Source organism: Vicia villosa, linkage group LG1 (genome assembly GCF_029867415.1).
Source record: "Vicia villosa cultivar HV-30 ecotype Madison, WI linkage group LG1, Vvil1.0, whole genome shotgun sequence".
Classification (NCBI taxonomy): domain Eukaryota; kingdom Viridiplantae; phylum Streptophyta; class Magnoliopsida; order Fabales; family Fabaceae; genus Vicia; species Vicia villosa.
Window position 1 is genome coordinate 79445466 of NC_081180.1, and position 20838 is coordinate 79466303.

Consider the following 20838-nt stretch of genomic DNA (forward strand, 5'->3'; position numbering starts at 1 on the left):
TTCTGATTTTTATATCTCTCATATTATCGTGTTTCAATTTAAACTAACCACATGTATGAGTTCCTAGCACTATTTAAAGAAGCTTTGAACCATTGGTGTGAAGCTTTGAAGCCTTGAACGTGTTACGCCATTGTTAGGGCATGAAAGTTATTGCTCTTTGTATTCGTATTTGCAAGAGGTTTCAATTAAAACGGAGGTCATATTCATGATCAGGGGACAATTTTAAGTGGATCTGGGTTGTTTATTTTTCCATTGTGATTGTTTTTTGCAGGTTTGATATTTGCAGGGGTAGCTACGATTAAAATCGTAGCTAAATCATAGCTAAAAAGAAGCAAAATCGTAGCTAAAATCCCAGGTCCCAAAAGATGAAGAAGATGAATAGTGATGTTGACTCCTTTGATTGATGTGTGGCATGTTCCCTCATCCTGATTCGTCCACTCAACCAAATGGGGCTCATGTTTGACCAGCGTTTGAATTTGATGTTTTTGGACATGTTTTAATATTTACTGTTTCTTGTTGGTTTGATAACAACGAATGCAGCGCAACATAGATGGCCATGCATACACGTTGGTGATCATCAGGACGTGGGTTCAATCTCTGGCGTCCTCTCTTATTTTTTTACTCAATTTTCTCATCTTCTCTTTTCTTGATTTCTTTAAATTAATTAACCTAATTACTTTCTTAACCAATTAAAATCTAACAAATTAGGATTAGGTTTTTTAACTAACCAATTTTTTTCTCTTAATTTTATTTAGCTAATTTTATTTTAATTTTAATTAGAATATTTTCATTTAATTTAGTTTAAATCATTAAAAATACAAAAATAATTAGATTTAGGTTTTTATTAACTTGTTTTTTTTAATAATTTTCTAATTAACTTAGTCATTAAGGTTTAATTTAACTAGATTAATTGTACATAATTAATGAGTTAATTAGGTTAATTAATTTAGAATTAGGTTTTAATTAATTTTAACCTTTAAAATTCTTTCTAACCCTAATTTCTTTTCCAACCCTAATTTCACCCTCTCTTCTAAAACCTTCATCCATTTCTCGACTCTTCGACTCATTCGCTATTTAATTATTCGCATTTTCTATTATGTAATTGCTCAGAGTTTGTAATAGTTTAATTAGGATTTATTTTCCGTAATTTTCAATTATGTAACTGCTCATGGTTTGTAATAGTTTAATTAGGGCTTTACTTTTCGCACTCCCCGATTATGTAACTCTCCCAAAGACATGTAATAGCGTAGGATTTTTACTTTCCGCATTTTATTTTCCGCACTCTTTATAACTGCTAGTAACTAGGGTTTGTATGGCAAGACTAATAACTGGACGTTAGCTAACCCTAATTCAAGATAAATAACTTAATCAAAACACTTCTCACATAAAGTGAGCTAAGAAATTAAGAGTCCGTGGATAACCATGGATACAAAGGGTGCTAATACCTTCCCTTTGTATAAACTACCCCCGAGCTCAAAATCTTTTAAAGGTCTTTCCTATTCTTTTATGCCTTTCCTAATAAAATTGGATAAAATAAAAGTCGGTGGCGACTCATGCTAACCGCAACATGTTTTGCGAAAAACCAAAAAAAAAAAGTCAGTTCTCCCACTGTATTACAAATATTCATTATACCTACTAAATATTATTTATTTATTTTATAATTTTATTGAATAATTTTTTAATAAAATTAATTATTTAAAATTTAATTTAACTTTTTTTATTTATTTTTATTTTAGTTTATTTTAAAATTTAATCTACATTTAAAAAAAATTACTTAATTTAATCTTCTTTCAACTAAATTTTAAAAGTGTATAAAATTTGAAAAAAATTCTTTATGTACTCAATTTACAACTAATATTGTTACACATCTTATCATATCAACAAATTAATATTATATTAGGAAAATCCAACCTTAATGATAGTCTCATAGTTGTGATCCTTAAGGATTTAGGTGCAGATAGAATGGTGCTCTATAGTTGAAATCATCACTGATATTTTGGCAAAAGGACTGACGATTATAGCTTCAAAGAAAATTTTGCCAATTAAAGAATGTTTCTTTAAGGTAGACATGAAGTCAATGAAACTATTGTACTTGTTGATCAGGTGGTTTAAATTCACATAATGATGAAAGTCCTGATGGCAATACCTTAAGTGATAGTTATTTAACTAGTTAATGTCGTGATAGATACAACGGAAGTAACTTCTATTTATTATAGAAGTTCATACTTGTTTGATGATTGTTCTGCAAATCATATGTATGGTAACTATGTGGGGAACAACAACAAATACAACAACCTATATAGCAACACATACAATATAGGATGGAGATCCATCGAAACTATTCATGGTCCAAGATGAAATTGCTCCTAGGGGAACTATTGTTGGTTGAGAATATAAGTATGAAAATGGTCTAGAAGGAGGGGATGAATAGATCGATCCACTTTTAAAAACAAGTGAAAAACTTTCAATACAAAAATCATAGTTCGGTGAGCTGAAGCTTAAACAACAAAAAATGGAAGCATAAAATCTCATCACTATGAATTCTAACTAATGTATTTCAATGTTTTTACTAAGAGTATAGTCAAACAATGACTTAATTCATCTAGGACAATTCAAGTTGCTTAATCTAAGAAACTTAATATCTCAACATAGACATGTTATTTAACAAAATTGACTTAAGCACGATTTGATAGATTTGATGGCACACAAACCTATACTTATACAATAAATCAGTAGAAGCATGATCTGACCTAAATTACATATAAATTATGTTATGATTTAACCTTTTACATGATGAATGACGAAAATTAAAGAGAGAGATATGGAAGGAAGAGAGTACATAAAAATATATAATGGTTCGGCAACCCGCCTCACTATGCTTACTCCATTATCTAGTGGTTTAAAACCATCGAGAAAATAATCATGTATTTCACTTTTTCAAGAGTTAATATAAAAGTTTTAATACAACGAACTATTATCAATTTGAATGCTAATAGTCACACTGCATTAGCCTACACATAAATTCAATAACAATTCCTTTTGTTGATGCAGATACTCAACTGCTACACTGCCTACACATAATATCCTTAATGATCTTGACCCAATACTCCTGCTATCCAAAATAACCTGCTCTAAGCTTTCTTTCTGCAACATTCTTTCGTCAGATCTGACGAGGACTTGTTTGAGCGATTGCCATTAGCCTCGATTGATTGGTAACTCCCAAATTCATTCTCCGACAACCTTTACATGGTTTCACCAAAGTATTTAATGAAGTATATATACATTATTCTCTCTTTTTGAACAACACATAACCAAAATCCATATCCAAGAAACTATTCTTTCACCTGATACATAAAAATACAACTTCAAGGAAATACATTATATAATGTACCTTTGGTCTATCTCTCATACTCAATGTTTAAAGTTAAAGGTTCATATTAATGGTTCTTGAAAAGGTTGAAAAAGGTCCATATTAATAGTATCTGAAGAATTTCACACACATCTAAAACTCACAAAATCCATATTCTAGGAGGTTAATCAGAAGGTATCATCAAGAAATTAGGTGTTGGTGAATGAAGAACATACACTAGGTTTTCTCAAGGTTCTTGGTAACAATGGGTTTCTTGGTTCTTAGGTGATTGTTCTAAGATTGACCAATTTTATCACTTGATTGATCAATCCTATCACTTTCTAAGAATTTTATCACGCCTAGATATAGTGGAAAGGACCACTAATTGTGTTTTATACATAAAATTTATAAGAACAAGACTATGAAAACACATCGTGATTAAGGAGGATACCAAAAGTCAGAACAGAATAATCTAAAATGGCTAAGATAATGGAAAAATGGCCACACGACAAATGTCAAAGAACATACCAACTTGGACCGACAACATCAAAATCATAAGGCATTCTAGGGCTGAAGAAGGCAACTCGTAACGAATTTAAGAGACCGATAAAATCAAAGTCGATAAAAGTCAAAGGTAAACCGACCCCACGTAGCATTTCTAACATTAGTTAATAAGGAGTATGTTATCATAATATATTTTAAGAATTAAAAATTAGACTAAATTAGATTTTATAATTTTTCAAAAACTAAAATAATTGTCCACTCATTAAAAAAACTAAGATTGTCCTATGACATGAACACACTAGAAATTGGACAACAAAACAATTAACTTTGTTTTCTTATCATGAATGTGACAAAACTGAGTTTGTCCACATTCATAAGCAAGATTGGACAACTAATATTTTTTTATTATGAATGATTAAAGGTATGAGTTATGACTAGTCTTACAATTACGCTATTTGTGTTAAATGAATGTCTTGTCCTCTTGCTTACAATGGAAACATCAAACAAATCGAATCTTGAGACTCCATTATGTTCAAACCAACCTACAAACCAAGAATTCGAAGCTCAGACACTTGATCAATGGTGTTGCATCAGTGAAGATGTTGCTGAGGAAACTAAAAAGCAATTATGGCTAGCAGGGCCTCTTATTGCAGTCAGTTTATTGCAATATAGTTTACAAATGATTTCTATTATGTTTGTTGGTCATCTTGGGAATCTTCCTCTTTCAGGAGCTTCTTTGGGTAACTCCTTTGCTTCAGTCACTGGTTATAGTGTTTTGGTAAGTGGGTCATGTTCATTTTCTTCAAATATCTTGGACTTGATTTCATGAGTTACCAAATGTTATTCTTGTTGTTTTAGTTTTTTTTGTTCATGATCTTCAGTAGAGCTTTTAAAACTAAGTCACAAAGTTTGCAAGCATATCTGAATCAGAGTCCGTCTTGCACGCCCTGAAAAACGACCTTGGTCAGTGATCTGAACTTTCCATGTTTCTAAAATGTGTTTGAAGTTAGGAATGGGAAGTGCATTGGAGACATTATGTGGCCAAGCCTATGGAGCCAAACAATATCACATGCTAGGTGTTCACACACAAAGAGCAATCATTGTCCTTCTAGGATTGAGCATTCCCTTATCTTTTATTTGGTTTTACACATCCAACATTCTCATAGCATTTGGCCAAAACCATGAAATATCATCACAAGCTGGAATATTTAATAGGTGGATGATCCCTGGTCTTTTTGCTTATGCCATAATTCAATGTCTTAACAGATTTCTACAGACTCAAAACAATGTTTTTCCAATGCTTATAACCTCTGGAATCACAACTTTGGTACATGTTGTGTTTTGTTTGGTTTTTGTGTTTGAATATGAATTCGGAATCAAAGGAGCAGCCTTGGCAATCAGTTTGTCCTATTGGGTTAATGTGTTCATGTTGGTGATTTACATAAACTCTTCTACAGCTTGTGCTTCAACTTGGATTGGAGTCTCCAAAGAAGCTTTGAATGATGTTCTTAGTTTTTTAAAACTCGCCTTGGCTTCAGCAGTTATGATATGGTAGTACAACTCGAACCAACCGACGCACTGACCAGTTCATCGGTTGACCGGTTAAACTGGTTGGTTCAGTCCGGTTTTTAAAACATTGTCATTTGGAGTACCGTACCGAATTTTTCATTACATTTTGCTAAGTTTGTTGTTCCTTTGACAGTTTGGAGTATTGGTCCTTTGAGATGGTTGTTCTTCTCTCTGGCCTTCACTAGTACAAAAATGTTAATTTATACCCGTTTTTTATTAAATTTACACCCATTATTTTTAATAAAAATCGGGTGTATATCCACAGGGTGAGAAATGTCTAACGCATTTACACCCGTTTATAACGGGTGTAAAACGGGTGTAAATACGTTCGTAATTACTTCCTATTTTAAGAATATCGGGTGTAAATATGTTTTACGTTACACCCTATTTTAACAAAAATCGGGTGTAATTGCGCGTAATTACGTTTTTAATTACACCCTATTTTAATAAAAATCGGGTGTAATTACGTTTTTAATTACACCTTGTTTTAATAAAAATCGGGTGTAATTACGTTTTTAATTACACCCTGTTTTAATAAAAATCGGGTGTAATTGGGCGTAATTACATTTTTAATTACACCCTGTTTTAATAAAAATCGGGTGTAATTGGGCGTAACTACGTTTTAATTACACCCTATTTTAATAAAAATCAGGTGTAATTGGGCGTAATTACGTTTTAATTACACCCTGTTTTAATTAAAATCGGGTGTAGATACCTTCTTAATTACACTCTATTTTAATAAAAATCGGGTGTAAATACGTCATTTATGAATGAACAATTATATTATATTTAAATCTATTTACACCCTATTTCATATACATCATTTAGTTATATTTCATTTTCAGTCATAATATTGCAAATACTATAAAATCATACACATAAAAATCATATTTTAACTAAGTCAAAATATTTTTAATATTAACCAAAAAGTATACAAAATCATGTGCATTCATAATATTTCAAGTACTATAAAATCATACACATAAAAATTATATTTTAACCAAGTCATAACACTTTCTTCATATATAATTTTACGCCATACTTGACGGTTAGCTTCGGTGTTCTCTAGTCCAATTGAATCCAACCGCTTTCCACATGTATCCTCGACGGTTTTATACCAGACCTTGATAGTGCAGTCTGATGAACCGGATAGCAAGAATTTTTCCCAACAAATAAGGGATGTGACTTCTCCTGTATGCGCATTGAGTGTCATTTTACACTCAAATTTGTCTAGGTCCCAAACCTGAACAAAACAGTAAGAAATCATTATCAATTTATCAAACAAAACATATATTAAGCAACAAGCAATTGTGTAGAGCTAACATAGAAAAGCAAAAAACCACTGAAGATTCACAGAGACTCTTTATTGCCAAACAAAATTAGTACATTGACCAGTAACACAGTCCCATGTCCGAAGTGTCCCATCGGTGCTGCCAGAATAAAGTTTGTTTGATCCATGTGGAAGTGCAATTCCAGTGACAAGCTGCTCACAAATATTTCAATTAAACTAGTTCAGAATTAATTATCAACTAAAAAAGAAGCCGAAATTTCTAGCTTGCGGTCACAGACATTCCCCCCACACATCACAATAGTGATGAGTTTTACACATGATGTACACAGCTTTTTGTTTTACAAATGAATAGAAAAACTATGAATTCACTCACTTTGCTGGAAGTCAACGTGGGACTGTGAATAACAAACTCGTCCGTTTTTGGATCAAATGTCGCAGTTGTTTCAAGTCCTTGAACATTAGATCCGTGGGACAACGAAGCAAACCTGAAAATGTACATGTACTACATTGAGTTATCTAAATTGTCAAAAGTCTACAGTTGTTACTAAAACGGTAGTATATTTACAAAATGATCCTTTCCACACCCAACAGCGATCAGATCATACAATACAAGTTTAAAACTGGTGGACAATAAACAATCACAAAATAGGTTCACAACACAGCACACAAAAAAACCATAACTAGTTCAAAATTGATGCACAAATATTCTGACAAATGTACTCCAATTCATCTGAATATTCTGTTTTTACATATGTTGTCCAAATCTGCGCTAAGCTAGAACCAAGATTTTACAAGGAAAAAACCGTATGTAGTGCCCGTATATGTTACACGCGTTCAGCCGAATGAACTTTCCTAATAAAATCAAACGTGATATTGTATTCTTTTTAGTCTAATCTCAATTCCTACCTCAATATTACCGACTATCAATTATTGCTCTGTAACCGGTGCACCGGCATAAATTTCCATCATTTTCACCTTTAGTTGTCATAAAATAAAATATTATTTGGACCTCAAGTGGTCTTATCTTATATTATACGATGATTAAACTAATATTATTTGTATATGATGTATAATCTCATATAGACATATATATACACACACACAAACACATATAGTAATTTTCATTTCATCATTTTCACCTTTAGTTTTATAATCTCATATAGACATATATATACACACACACAAACACAACACACATGTAATATATTGATGGCAATGCTTAAAAAAGCAGGAGCTCTTTGGGTTTAGTTTCATTAACTTATCAAGCACAAACAGTCATTGAATATATTAATTACCTGTTTTGGTTATGTGGTAATTGTGAGTTTATATATAGAAAGAGAAAGTCAGAATATATATATACGATGAGTTAATATATTAGAGCTTATGGCACGAGGTGATAATAAGCTTAACTTAATGGGGTGCTGTTTAAGGACAAGTATCTTATACACGGCCACTGCACTATATGTAACTATGCAACAACAATAGGGGGTCTAAGTCTATCGCTTAGCCTTTTTTTTATTGGGGTTTCAATATAATGTTTTCTGATGTATGTAATGTTATCTTTTTGATAGGTATTATTTATAGCAAATTATATATGGATGAATTGTAGAACACTGCATGTTTTAAAACTTTTGATAGCAAATATGATTAATACATAATTACATATCAAAAGAACACAATAGCTAATTTTTTTTCTGGTAATAGTAGTATAATTTGACTAAAAAATCTAAAGCTTTTTGAAGAATAATAAATAACAAGGGTAATCTTGCCAATTCTATGTAATTGAAGGCTTGTTCTTGAATTCGTTCTCTCTCACACACACACAAGGCACACTCACATATGCACACTCAATGGTCTCTTTCAAGTACTTTCATATCTTATTATTTGAATTTCTTAAAGAACTATTTAGTATAAAGCTGATGAAGTTTAACAGCATTCATATAAGCAAAGTAAAAGATACAATATATGTGGGCTTACAATTTCAGTTGTGTCCACTCTAGTCCCAATTATCTTTAGTCTCACTTCACTATCTTTCTGGATCTTAACCTGCAAAAAAACCAAATGATCACTGCCAAAAACATAGAAGAAAAAACATTATATTGAACCCCTAAAAAGAACAAGTTGCTCTCTTCTTCTCCAATGAGAAGAAGGTGTCATAAATTATACATACTGATCCATCTGAAGTAGTATAGTTTGGCATGTCTCCAGACTGGAATATATATATATATATACACACACACACACACACACACACACTTTCAATACCACAAATTTATCCTACCAAAGAGCATTCATTGAAAAGCTACTTACATACAAGCTTACACACAAGTTATCTTTGGACAATTTCATATGCATTTGGATTTGGTGCAGTATATGTGTCACGCAGTTTTGATTTCGACTCTGATCTCAAATTAATGGTCTAGGTTGATTTTAAGCAGAATTTGTTACAGTGTAATCTAAACTGTCATATCTCATATTAACGGCCGAGATTGAAAACCGCATCATATCCTAGTCTGTCTTAGATGCAAGTTGAAGCTTTTGAAGTCCGTTGATTCATCCCAAGCATGATCACTATTACAGTAACATCATCATGGTACTTTCTTCTCCTCCCGGCCGGAATATTCATCAACTCTTCCATGCTAAAACCTGCACGAGGTTTACTCGTCAACACAGCGCATAACAATCTATATATTAGTGCATGTAAACTTAAAATTTAGCTTAAGATATTGAAAAACTGACCTGCAGAATCAGCTGCTCTAGCTACAAGTTGCTCAATGAGAAACTTTGCAGGATCACCAAAAGGATTCCTTAAGATGTAAGATTCAACAAGTTTCACCACCTCTTCATTGCTGAAGAAGTCGAACAGTCCATCACTCCCTACTATAACAAATTGATCAGAGTTTGAGATTTTATGGACATTTAGTGATGGTTGAGTGGAAACATATGGTGGGCTCGTAAGGTCGCGAACTCTAAGGATTCCCATCAAAGCATCATTCAGACTTTTCTACAATGGAATGATAATAAACACGGGCCTAAGTGTTTGAAAGAGTTTATGAAAATATATTTAAGACATGCTGTTTTTAACCACATTTCTTCTTGAAACGATTAGTTAAACTGTTTATCGAAATACACTGAAAAAAGTAAAAGAGAATACAAAGTACAAACCTTTTTTAAGTAGCCAACTCCAAATGCGCGAGTAACCTTCAATTTGCCTTTCACTTTTCCTGCTATGACGACCTTAGGACCCTACCAATGGAACTACTAAATAAATAACTTCCAGGAACCAAGTATTATAAGACAAGAAACTAAAAAAAGGTTTGGAGAGTTATCTTTACATTTTTCAACAGAACACATCATTTAAAATCTACAAGTTGATATTTATTCATCTGGAGGTGTATTGACAACAATGCAAATTTCCACCCAACTCTTTAAAAATATACTTATATTATAATGGATACGAAGATATTGTTGAGAAATGATATAAAGTGAAGCAAAATACATACTTCTAGAAAACCAAAACACATCAAAAGAGATCTATACTAAACGACTAACAAGTTTACTTTCCAACTGTACCCTTACTTCCACAATACACAACAATATTGCTATCATAATATTGAGGAAAATGTGAGGTGTTTGGTTATAATAGATGCACATAAACACAAAAACTAGAAAATCCCAGAAAGGATATAGAACCGCACATATCCAATTAGATTATCAAAAACCCAAAAACGAAAGAGTAAAATCAGTGAAATCAAAAAACAGAATCACACAAAACAAAACCATTACCCCCAATTTGGTACTCCCTTCACCAGCTAAATTGAGATTCTATCTTTGATAGTCATTGTCATCATAATCCATGAGTGTATCCCTTAAACATACAAGTGAATCAGACTAGAGAAACGCTATCAGAAACTTTCATAAACACACACTATTAAAAATAGAATTGTATTGTATTACACTATGAGAACCCTATATCCAAAGCCAAAAAAAAAAAGTTGGACATGAAAGTACCAGAATAATTAAGTCTAGAGATGCTACCTCCCTCCATTCGGCGAGGAAATCCAGCTTCTTTCGATTTCACCTATTCTTCAATCTTCTACTGCATCAACAACTCGTTCATTATGAGCGTAAAGTGAACATTCAAACAACTCGTTCATTGGGAGTACCAAAAAATATTCATCTTAGAATAGATGAAACCATTGCAAAATAAGTGAATATATGAAACCATCGCAACCTAATTTCAAAAATATTCAATCATATATTGATCAACAAACCCTAATGTTCTACTCTTAAATATTAAACTCTAATGTTCTACCTAAAAGATTAAACCCTAAATTGAAGAAAAAAACACTAACCAATTAGTCAGGTTTCTTCATCGTGCACGTCGTTAAGCTGTGAAATGAGCGAATGAGCTATGCGATGAGAGTAAGAGTTTCGCTGAAATGAGTTGTGCAATGAGAGAAGGGTGCATGCGATGAGTTGATCGATGGATGATTTTGGGTTTCGGTGAAATGAGTTTCGATGAGTTGATCGATGGATGAAATTGAGTTTTAGAATAAAATGGGTTTTGTGAAATGAAAATGATCGGTGAAAATGAATCTGGTTAATTTGATAACATGTTTAGATATTTTATTCACCTAATGTCACATATTAATTTATTAATAATGTTAATAATAAATAATGTTCAAATGTTATTCACGTAATATATATCACACATTATATTCACCAAATATGTCACACATTAATATTAATAACGTTTAAATTATTTGTTAATATGTCACACAATTAAATAATGAGTTATAAAATTAAATATTTTTTTAATTTATATAAATTTACTCCCATTTTTAGTTTAATGGGAGTAATTGAAATTTGATTATAATAATATTCTTAATTTAAACCCGTTTTTTAAAAAAAGGGTGTATATGGTCACCTGATTATACTTAAAATAACATTTTATTTATAAAATTGCCACCATATTTCTTATTTACACCCATTTTTTTAAATATTGGGTGTAAATTTTAAAATTATATTGTTCATTTTGCACTAGTGCTTCTACCAAACCCTCAACTAGAAACATCTGTATTATCAATAAGGTAAACCATTTACTCACTCATCCATTAATTTGATCAAGAATATTCCATCATTATTCATATGAACCTTTTTCTGGCAGCCTTAATACATGTTGGATGGTCTATACGATCTCAGTTGGTCTCGGTGGTGCCATAAGGTCAGTGATTGACAATAAATTTAGCTTTCATAACTTTTACTTGTAACACAAGTTTTGTTACTTCTTAACTTCGATTTTTCTTAACTTAATGGTTTCATACTGTGAAGCACAAGAGTGTCAAACGAATTAGGTTGTGGCAATGCACAAGGCGCGGTTTTAGCTCTCCGCGTGATGATTGTAATTGCCATAGTCGAGGGTATAGCAATACTATCGGTTACCATTTTGGTAAGAAATGTTTGGGGAAAGCTGTATAGCAATGAAGATGAAGTTATCAAATATGTTGCCAAGATGATGCCTCTGCTAGCACTGTCTGATTTCCTAGACGGTTTCCAGTGTGTGCTTTCTGGTAAAATCGAACTTGACTCGAGTGCTATTGTTGGATTCGACTTTGATTTAAGTTGAATAACAAATGGTTTTGGTTGAACAGGAAGTGCTAGAGGTTGTGGTTGGCAGAATGTATGTGCATTTATAAACCTTGGTGCTTATTATGTTGTTGGAATTCCTTGTGCTATCTTATTTGCCTTTGTGTTCAATATTGGAGGGATGGTGAGTTTTGTTTCTGATTGTTAAGGAAAGTGTCTGTGTTTTTGTGCATTGGCGCTGGTAACTATTAATTGAAAAATGTTATTGGAAGTAGGGACTTTGGATGGGAATCATATGTGGACTTAGTGTTCAAGGAATAGCATTGATTACAGTGAATGCATGTACAAATTGGGACAGAGAGGTAACTAACAAACATTTAATCAATGAAACACAACACGGGCGCTAACACGTCAAGAGCGGTAATAATTTGAAAAAAATAATAAATTAAAGATAATAAATATCAGGGCTATCTCGCATTCAATAGATATTTTGTTGGCAATAATAAAAATGACCAAGTGATGTATTTGATTCATGCAGGCTAGGAAAGCAGTTCACGTGAATCAGAAAACCGAAGTAATGACATAACACATACAGAAGATATTTCTCCCTCGGAAAGCTTCTTTGTTATTGTAGAAGATTATCATGTTTGGGTAGTAGTTCTTTATTGTATTATAATAACCTTATTAATCAAAGAAATATCAATCTCTGCTATATTTAAAATAAACTCTACTAAGACTCTATTTTAGAGTTGAAAAGGTCAAAAATATACTAATACTTTTTTTATTAGTTTTTTTCTTAAACTATTGATTTTAAGGATCTGTTTACATTAGTACGTTATGAAGAAAAAATTATTTTATTAGTTATTTATTATATTTTAGTATATTTAATTAATTAATTAGAAATAAAATAATAATTTTTTAAAATACTATATGATAAATTATTTTATTTTATTTTCATATATATTTGAATATTTTTTTATTTTATAGTTAAATTCTATTAAAAATCTTAACATTTATTTTATTTAAATAACATATATTTTGATAAATAATTAAACTAAAATCTAAAATATGATAATTAACATTTATATAAATAGACTAATTGTAGCTGCATTTAAACCTACTCATTTCACCGCTTTTGTAATCGTCATTTATAGAAAATCTAATATTTCTTTTGCTTTCTTTCATCACCTTCTGCACTAACAATTGGTATCTAGAGCTCTGGTTCGGATCCACAGAGAAATACGAGAAACACAAGTGAAACAGTGAGGCGTTGTGTGATTGATTTTGGTTCTTGTATTCATGTTGAATCTTGGACAAAATTGGAACAAAATCACATTTTCTTATTCTGCGGGATTGGAAAACATTGTGTTTCGTGAGATCTGAGTGACTTGCACAAGGTTAAAATGAGTGAAATTAATTTGAATACAAAACTTCCGGTGCTTGGTGGAAAAAAATGGAATAAGTGGATGATTCAAATGTGAGTGTTGTTCGGTGCTCAAGATGTTATTGAGCTTGTTACCGAAGGTTGTGTCTTGGTTGCAGCGGATGCGACGGAGGAACAAAGAGAAACGCATAGAGAAACAAGGAAGAGAGATCAGAAGGCGTTGTTCTTCATCCATCAGTGTGTGTATGTGAATGTGTGTTGGGAAAATCGTTGATTCGACGATGTCGAAGGAGGCGTAAAGCACACTGATCAGATGTTACTGTGGTGACGCGTCAGTGAAGAAGGTGAAGCTTCAGTCCCTGAGAAAGCAATATGAGAATCTCAACATGAAGAACAACGAGAAGGTATCTGAGTACATCTCCAAAGTGATTTTGATCACTAATGAGATGAAAGCTTGTGGAGAAACCATTTCTGAACAAGTAATCATAGAGAAGGTGTTGAAGTCTCTTACTCCTCAATTTGATACATTGTTGTAACAATTGAGCATTCTAAAGATCTGGACACCATAAGAGTTGCAAAGCAGTATAGAGGCGCAAGAATTGCGTCTGACTGAAAGAACTTCTAAGAGGAAAGTTGAGCAGGTCCTAAAAGCTTCCTTTGTCAAGAAGGACCAGAAGCATTCTTGGTCAGAAGCCAAGAATAGACGTGGTGATGGATTCCAGAAGTCAGAAACCTCTATGTTTGATCAGAATAAACATAAAAAGGGAAAGGAGAAGTTTGACAAGAAGAATGTTCAATGTTACTATTGTAAGTAGTTTGACCACTTTGCTAAAGATTATTGGTCAAATAAGGGAAGGAAATAAGAAGAAGCAAATATAGCCAGAGGATATTCTGATGATGAATTTGTTATCAATCCATCATAAATAAATCATAAATTAGATTCTGACTCTGATGGTGAGGATATGGATGCTGGAACTTTCAAACAGTTGGTTAGTTTTCTAAGGTATTTGTGTAATATCAAACCTGATATTTACTATGCAGTTGGAATGGTTAGTAGGTTCGTGAGTAAACCTAAGTGGTCCCATTACCAAGCTGCTGTCAAGATTCTGAGGTATATCAAGGAAACTCTGAAGTATGGAGTACTATTCACTTCTGGAAGAAAAACAGATTCAGAGTTGATGAGTTACTCTGATTCTAATTGGTGTGGAGATAGAGTTGATAGAAGAAGTACTTTTGGATACTTGTTTAAGTTTCTGGGAGGTCCTATTTCTTGGTGTTCCAAGAAGCTGCCTGTTGTTGCACTATAAATGTGTGAATGTGAGTACATTGCAGGTGTTGTAGTTGCATGTCAAGCTGTTTGGCTTCTGAATCTATTGCAGGATCTGAAAAATCAAAGTAGATAAGCCTTTGAAGCTGATGATTGATAACAAGTCTGCAATCAATCTTGCCAAGAACCCCATACTACACAGGAGAAGCAAGCATATTGAGACTAAGTATCATTTTCTAAGAAGTCAAGTCCAAAACGGAGTACTAGAAGATGTGCACTGCAACACCCAGAAGCAGCTGGCAGATGTTCTGACGAAGGCAATCAAGACGAATCAATTTCTTCTCTTAAGGGATGTAATTGGTGTTGTTAGTTTTTGTATAGGAAATCCTAAATTAATGGATGGTATCGAAGGATAATTTAGTATTTTAGTATGTTGCCTATGTGGCCCTAGTTTTCTGTGTATAAATAGACTAGTTGTGGATGCATTTAAACCTAATCATTTCACAGCTTTTGTAGCCGTCATTTACAGAGAATATAATATTCCTTTTGCTTTCTTTCATCACCTTGTGCACTAACAATATAGACTAGGTTTTCAATGCATATACCTTGTATTCATTTTTAGTTTATATAGTTTGTGTATATATGTAATGGAAATTACATGAAATAAAAACACAACAACTATTCCTATTTTACTACATATTTTCTTATATGGTATCAGTATTGTTTTCTGGTTAATATCCCTCGATTTGCCTTTTTCTTCTTCATCCATACCCTTATTTTCATCTGTCACCATGCCTGAAAATTCGCCCATCACTGATCATTCTACAACAAACCCAAACATAGATCCTTATGTTATTCACCATTCAGATAATCCTTCAATTGTCCTTGTTACCCATTTACTTACTGGTGATAACTATGGTTCATGGAGTCGTGAAGTAACAGTGTTACTTTGTGCCAAAAATAAATTAGGTTTTGTTGACAGGTCACTGAGGCCCAACGGATTTTATTTCTTGGTAATCATCAATAATAGCGTCTAACAAGAACATATATAATGTCATGATCAATATGAATACATTAGTGTCGTATATCTACACCTAACACCAACAAAAGAGAATTTAGCTAGCTTACTTATTGTAGCTTTACAATGATGATTGCGATGATTTCTCGACCGGATAGAGCTTCCACCTTGATTCTTCAATATCTCTCTTGGAAATTTCCACCTCAACTGTCTCTCGTGGTACATAAATACAAACTATTACAATGTGACTACATCACTAATAAAATATGAATTAAATATAGAATGAACTGGATGAGAACTCTATTTATAGAGTTTTTTCTGTATCCTCGCTTGGAAAAGTCTTTGACTCTCTTAGCAATTTTTTCTTCAACTTGTCCCACTTGTTCTTGTTGAACTTGTGACTCCTTACACAAGAGAACGTAAATTGTGGTGGTTTGAAAAACTTTGGTTGAAAACAAATTCATTTGAAAAATCAGAGTTTGAAAATATTTTAAAACAAACAAGTGATTAAGCAGTAGATAACCAAAGGAAAGACTATAAAATAAAAAGATAAGGGATAGAGATGATATTTATACAAGTTTGACCTAAGTTGACATACTCTTATCCCAAATAATTATGTTAGACGATAGGCTACGATTTAGAGGGGGTAAATAGATCGCAAATGAAAATTTATTATTAAAATTATGTTTTAAAAAATGTTTAACTATGGTGCACGGAAATAATCCCGAATCGACAATCGTTTATCCCGAACCGTTATCAAAAAGACCGGATATTCGTTAAACGATTGAACAAATACGTAAGATGAGAAAAACAATCAATATATTTTCAGCAAATACGTTTGAATAAAAATCACACAATAGTAGTTAATTTCTAATGAAATAAGAAAAAAAATCAACTATAGCAATTTATTGATCACTTGATGTGCAATCTATTAAACTCAGATTTTCTTTGACTTAGTTGATATGAGAAACCAATTACAATCTTGTAGATTGCAATCAAATAAACAAAAACAATTTTAAATTTTAGACAAAGAAATCATCTCTATGTATAGATTGCACAATCAACGGTTTCACAATTTGCAAGTAAACACAATAGAGAGAGAGAGAGAGAGAGATTTGTTTAGGCAATTCCCCAATCAACCTCGTTATGGGTACATCTGCCCCCAATTCTAAAGTAATTAAGATAATGAAAATTAAACTTTGCAAATGTAGTTTACAGGAGAAAAAAGTAGCGATCCAAACCCCATGGTTGATGTTGATCCTATCTTCTATCCTCTGGTTACTGTTACTCTTTCGACAAAACCCCCGTTCTTCAAAGATTTCACTTGGCTGAATCAAAATTGCTAATGTATCGTGACCCAAGATTAGCGAAGTGATCCTTCAGTTACCATTACTCTTTTGACATAAACGTCTTTCTTCAAAGCTCTCACTCGGTTGAATTCAAATTATGCAATCTTGTGAAAAAAAACCCAAATCAATCCTTGATCTTGAAGAAAACCCTAATTGGATTTATCTTGAAACCCCCAAAGAATTCTCAACCCAATCCTAAATTGAACCTTCTCAACCTAAATCTAGATGACACCAACAAAAATGATTATGTGTAATTGTTGTGTCTATGCATAGAAAGAGGTTGAAGATGATGAACAATGCTTTGTATATTTTTAGTTTCAATGTTTAAGAAATGATGCATGAATGGTATTTATATGATGTGCGTTAAGTGAGAAACATAATAGAAAAAATAGACTGGCAGATTGGCAGCAACGTCGAGACGGAGTGCCACATGGAATCCGAGACCCCCCCACACCCAGTCGTCCGCCTGCCATATACCTATACTGGCCACTGTCGCAAATTTATCCAAACAAACATCGAACAAATCAGGAAAGACGTCCTTGATGATTCCTAAATGAGTCCAATTATCAAACCAAAACAGAGTATTTGCCCCGTCTCCCAAAATGATATGACAATTATTGATTAAAGTTCTATCTTGTTCTTTCTTAACCAAAATCAAGATATCCTTCCATCAAACCGACCCTTTACCGCTGTAGTAAGCACTTACTGTTGACAGAAAATTGAAGTTCAACAAATCGTATCTAGCCTTTAAAACGTTATTCCACAAAGATTCCCCCCTATAGTAGTTCTCTAAATCCACTTGAATAACAATACTTTATTAAACTCCGCGACTTTCTTCATTCCTAAACCATCACTTCCCGACGACTCATACACCTTGTCCCAACAGACCCAATGAACCTGATTCCTATCTTCTGTTTCCCCAGAGGAATCTACTGTGTATCTTCATTATTTCCTTACATATTGCATAAGGAGCTTTGTAAAACGACATCTGAAAGATAGAAACACTACAGAGAACCGACTTAAGTAAAGTAACTTTCCTGCCGAAATTGAGAATCTACCATTCCATCAAGAGAGCCTAGATTTCAGCTTGTTAATCAAAGGATTCCAAGAAGAAACGCGCCTTGGATTAATTCCGATTTAGATGCTGAGGAAGGTGAAAGGACTAGTTTCCACCTTACAGGCTAAAAAGTTTGCTGCTTCCAGGATAAAATGAGGATTCAAATTAAATCCTAATAACTTGCTCTTGTTAAAATTCTCCCCAAACCGAAAACAAGTTCGAAACCTCTAAGAACCGTTTTAAGAGCCCACACATGTTTCCAACCACCGTCTCCCAATAAAAAAGTGTTGTATGCGAACTGAAGCAAGTCCACGAAACAAGAATCCTTCACATTGAAATTGAAGTAATCTCCCAAATCCCCCGCCTTCCTAACCAACATGCCAAACCTTCCAATGCCAATACAAATAAGAATGGAGAAATCATATCTCCTTGCCTCAACCCCCTCCCAACACGAAACTCCTTCGTCAAACTTCCGTTTACCAACACCGACATATAACTACAAAAAACAATCCACTTCATCCATTTCATCCACTTCTCCCTGAATCCCATCCTAATCAAAATGTACTTCAAATAATTCCAACTCACCTTGTCGTATTCTTTCTCAAAGTTAACCTTAAAAAGCAAGCATTCCATCCTTTCCTTATTTGCCAAATCGACGACTTCGTTAGCAATAAGAGCTTCATCCATCATTTGCCTTCCAGGAACGAACGCACTTTGGCTCGGAGAAACAAAGGTATCTAACACTTTCTTCAACCTAGTCGCTAACATTTTCGAAATCACCTTATATAAGCATCCAACAAGATAGATAGGCTTATAATCACCGAGGCCCAACAAATTTAGAAAGAACTCCTGTAGAGTGAAAATCATTAAATAGATTCATGATATCCGACTTCAAAAAGTGCCAACATTTATGGATGGAGAAGAAGTTGAACCCACCAGGCCCCTGACTTTTTTACCCTTCACAACCCCCTTAACTTCCTCTTTCGTAAATATTGCTTCAAGAGACCCGCTCACCTCTGCCGTTAATTTCTTAAAAGGAATCCCCTCTAGCAAAGGTCTACTCGAATCCGGTTCCACAAACTTCTCACTACAATTTCTCTTAACTTCTTCTTTAACATCGTTCACCGACTCCAATATACCATTAGAAGAAACTAAAGAGCCTGAGAAATTCTTTCTCTGTCTATCCTTCATGATACAATGAAAATACTGTTAGAATCCCCCTTACAGTCCCACTTCAATTTGGATTTTTGGAACAACACATTCTCCTTGATGTGAAGTCTTAACCACATCCTACGCTCACTTTCATTTCTCTTGGTCACCACCTCTTCAATATCACTCACCGCACAACTCTCCAATAACTCGTCCGCTTCATTAATATCACTTTTATCCCCTTCTATCTCTAAATCCACCTTCCCGAACACCTCCAAATTCCACCTCCTCAGAGCCACCTTCAACAACCTCAATTTTTCTTTCAATACAAAATGCACCCTCCCCCGAACAATCAAACACGACCATTCCTTCTCAATGAACGGGAGAAACTCCTTGTTTTCAAACCACGCGTTCAAAACCTTGTAAGGTTTAAGCCCACAATTCAAATTATTGACTATAATCCATATAAGACAGTGATCAGAAACGTCTCTTTTCCCAATCAACTGGCCCACTACTCCTCAACTGTCAACGATAGAATCCGACAAGAGGAACCGATCAAGCCTACTCATGCACTTGCCATATCCACTAAATCAAAAATACACTTGCCCCTTACAAGGAACATCCACCAGCCCACTCTCCCCAACGAACCTCGCAAAATCTCTCATCTCCGACCTTTTAACCACCATAGCTCTCTACCCAACCTTTCCTTCTCGCAGACCACAAAGTTAAAATCACCGGCTAAACACCAATCCCCATCGTTAAATTTCAACTTGAGAGATCCAGCAATCCCTTCCACAAATTTCTCTTTGATGCTAAATCGCATGGAGAATAGACAATATAATGCATCTTACCCCTCCATCTCATCTAGTGTCCAAATATCCTGTCCCTTTGAAACTTATGATAATTCTCTTATTATAAAATTATATATTTTTATGAAAAAGTTTAAACAATTTCTTATGAGAATTTTAATTAAGAAATTTTATTTTAAATATTTTTTTGAAAAATTATCCTTTAAACTTATTATACAAAAAATAAATATTTAAAATATTTTTTGTAGAAACTTTTTATATAAATTTTCATTCAATTTTTTTTTTCAAAAAAGTTATACAATATTAAAAAATTCATTTAATAAGACATTTATCTAGAAGAAACACTAACAACAAAAAAAACAAAAGTAACACTTTTTAAATTAAAATTCCCACGGATTGCAGAAAATTTCTCCCTTTTCCATTGCGATAAATAAGTAAACTAATCAGAGTGACGAAAGTGTAACGGTCGTTGAGAGAGTACTCCCACGTCACCTCCTTGAACA

At 33.2% G+C, this 20838-nt stretch overlaps 1 protein-coding gene and 1 long non-coding RNA gene across 31 annotated transcripts; one reads left to right on the plus strand and one right to left on the minus strand.

Moving 5' to 3' along the window:
* Positions 1 to 4312: 4312 nt before the first annotated feature.
* On the plus strand, positions 4313 to 12904 carry LOC131643284 (protein DETOXIFICATION 16-like). 3 transcript variants are annotated; one of them, XM_058913471.1, is made up of 9 exons: positions 4313 to 4631; positions 4860 to 5404; positions 5556 to 5598; positions 11763 to 11806; positions 11884 to 11940; positions 12048 to 12286; positions 12368 to 12486; positions 12578 to 12664; positions 12841 to 12904. In XM_058913471.1, exons 1-9 carry the CDS (start codon positions 4344 to 4346, stop codon positions 12886 to 12888), a joined length of 1470 nt encoding a protein of 489 aa, XP_058769454.1. In that variant the 5' UTR covers positions 4313 to 4343; the 3' UTR covers positions 12889 to 12904. The 3 variants fall into 3 exon arrangements, with proteins under 3 accessions (XP_058769454.1, XP_058769457.1, XP_058769458.1); XM_058913475.1 differs by having other exon boundaries at positions 4495 to 4631; positions 4864 to 5404; XM_058913474.1 differs by lacking the exon at positions 12841 to 12904 and having other exon boundaries at positions 12575 to 12657.
* On the minus strand, positions 6353 to 11293 carry LOC131643285 (uncharacterized). 28 transcript variants are annotated; one of them, XR_009296193.1, is made up of 10 exons: positions 11069 to 11293; positions 10752 to 10812; positions 10500 to 10581; positions 9879 to 9950; positions 9453 to 9717; positions 9024 to 9359; positions 8691 to 8759; positions 7087 to 7198; positions 6746 to 6905; positions 6353 to 6665 (listed from the first exon to the last, which is right to left on the minus strand). It is a non-coding gene; the product is annotated as an uncharacterized LOC131643285 (long non-coding RNA). The 28 variants fall into 28 exon arrangements; XR_009296183.1 differs by having other exon boundaries at positions 9879 to 9959; XR_009296192.1 differs by having other exon boundaries at positions 10725 to 10812.
* Positions 12905 to 20838: the final 7934 nt, after the last annotated feature.

Bases quoted from the DNA above. Each gene is read 5' to 3' on its own strand.
- LOC131643284 (XM_058913471.1), top strand. From the start codon at position 4,344: ATGGAAACATCAAACAAATCGAATCTTGAGACTCCATTATGTTCAAAC. The intron at 5,405-5,555 runs GTAGTACAACTC...TTCCTTTGACAG, and splicing joins GCTTCAGCAGTTATGATATG to TTTGGAGTATTGGTCCTTTG. The intron at 5,599-11,762 runs CTTCACTAGTAC...TTTGCACTAGTG, and splicing joins TGGTTGTTCTTCTCTCTGGC to CTTCTACCAAACCCTCAACT.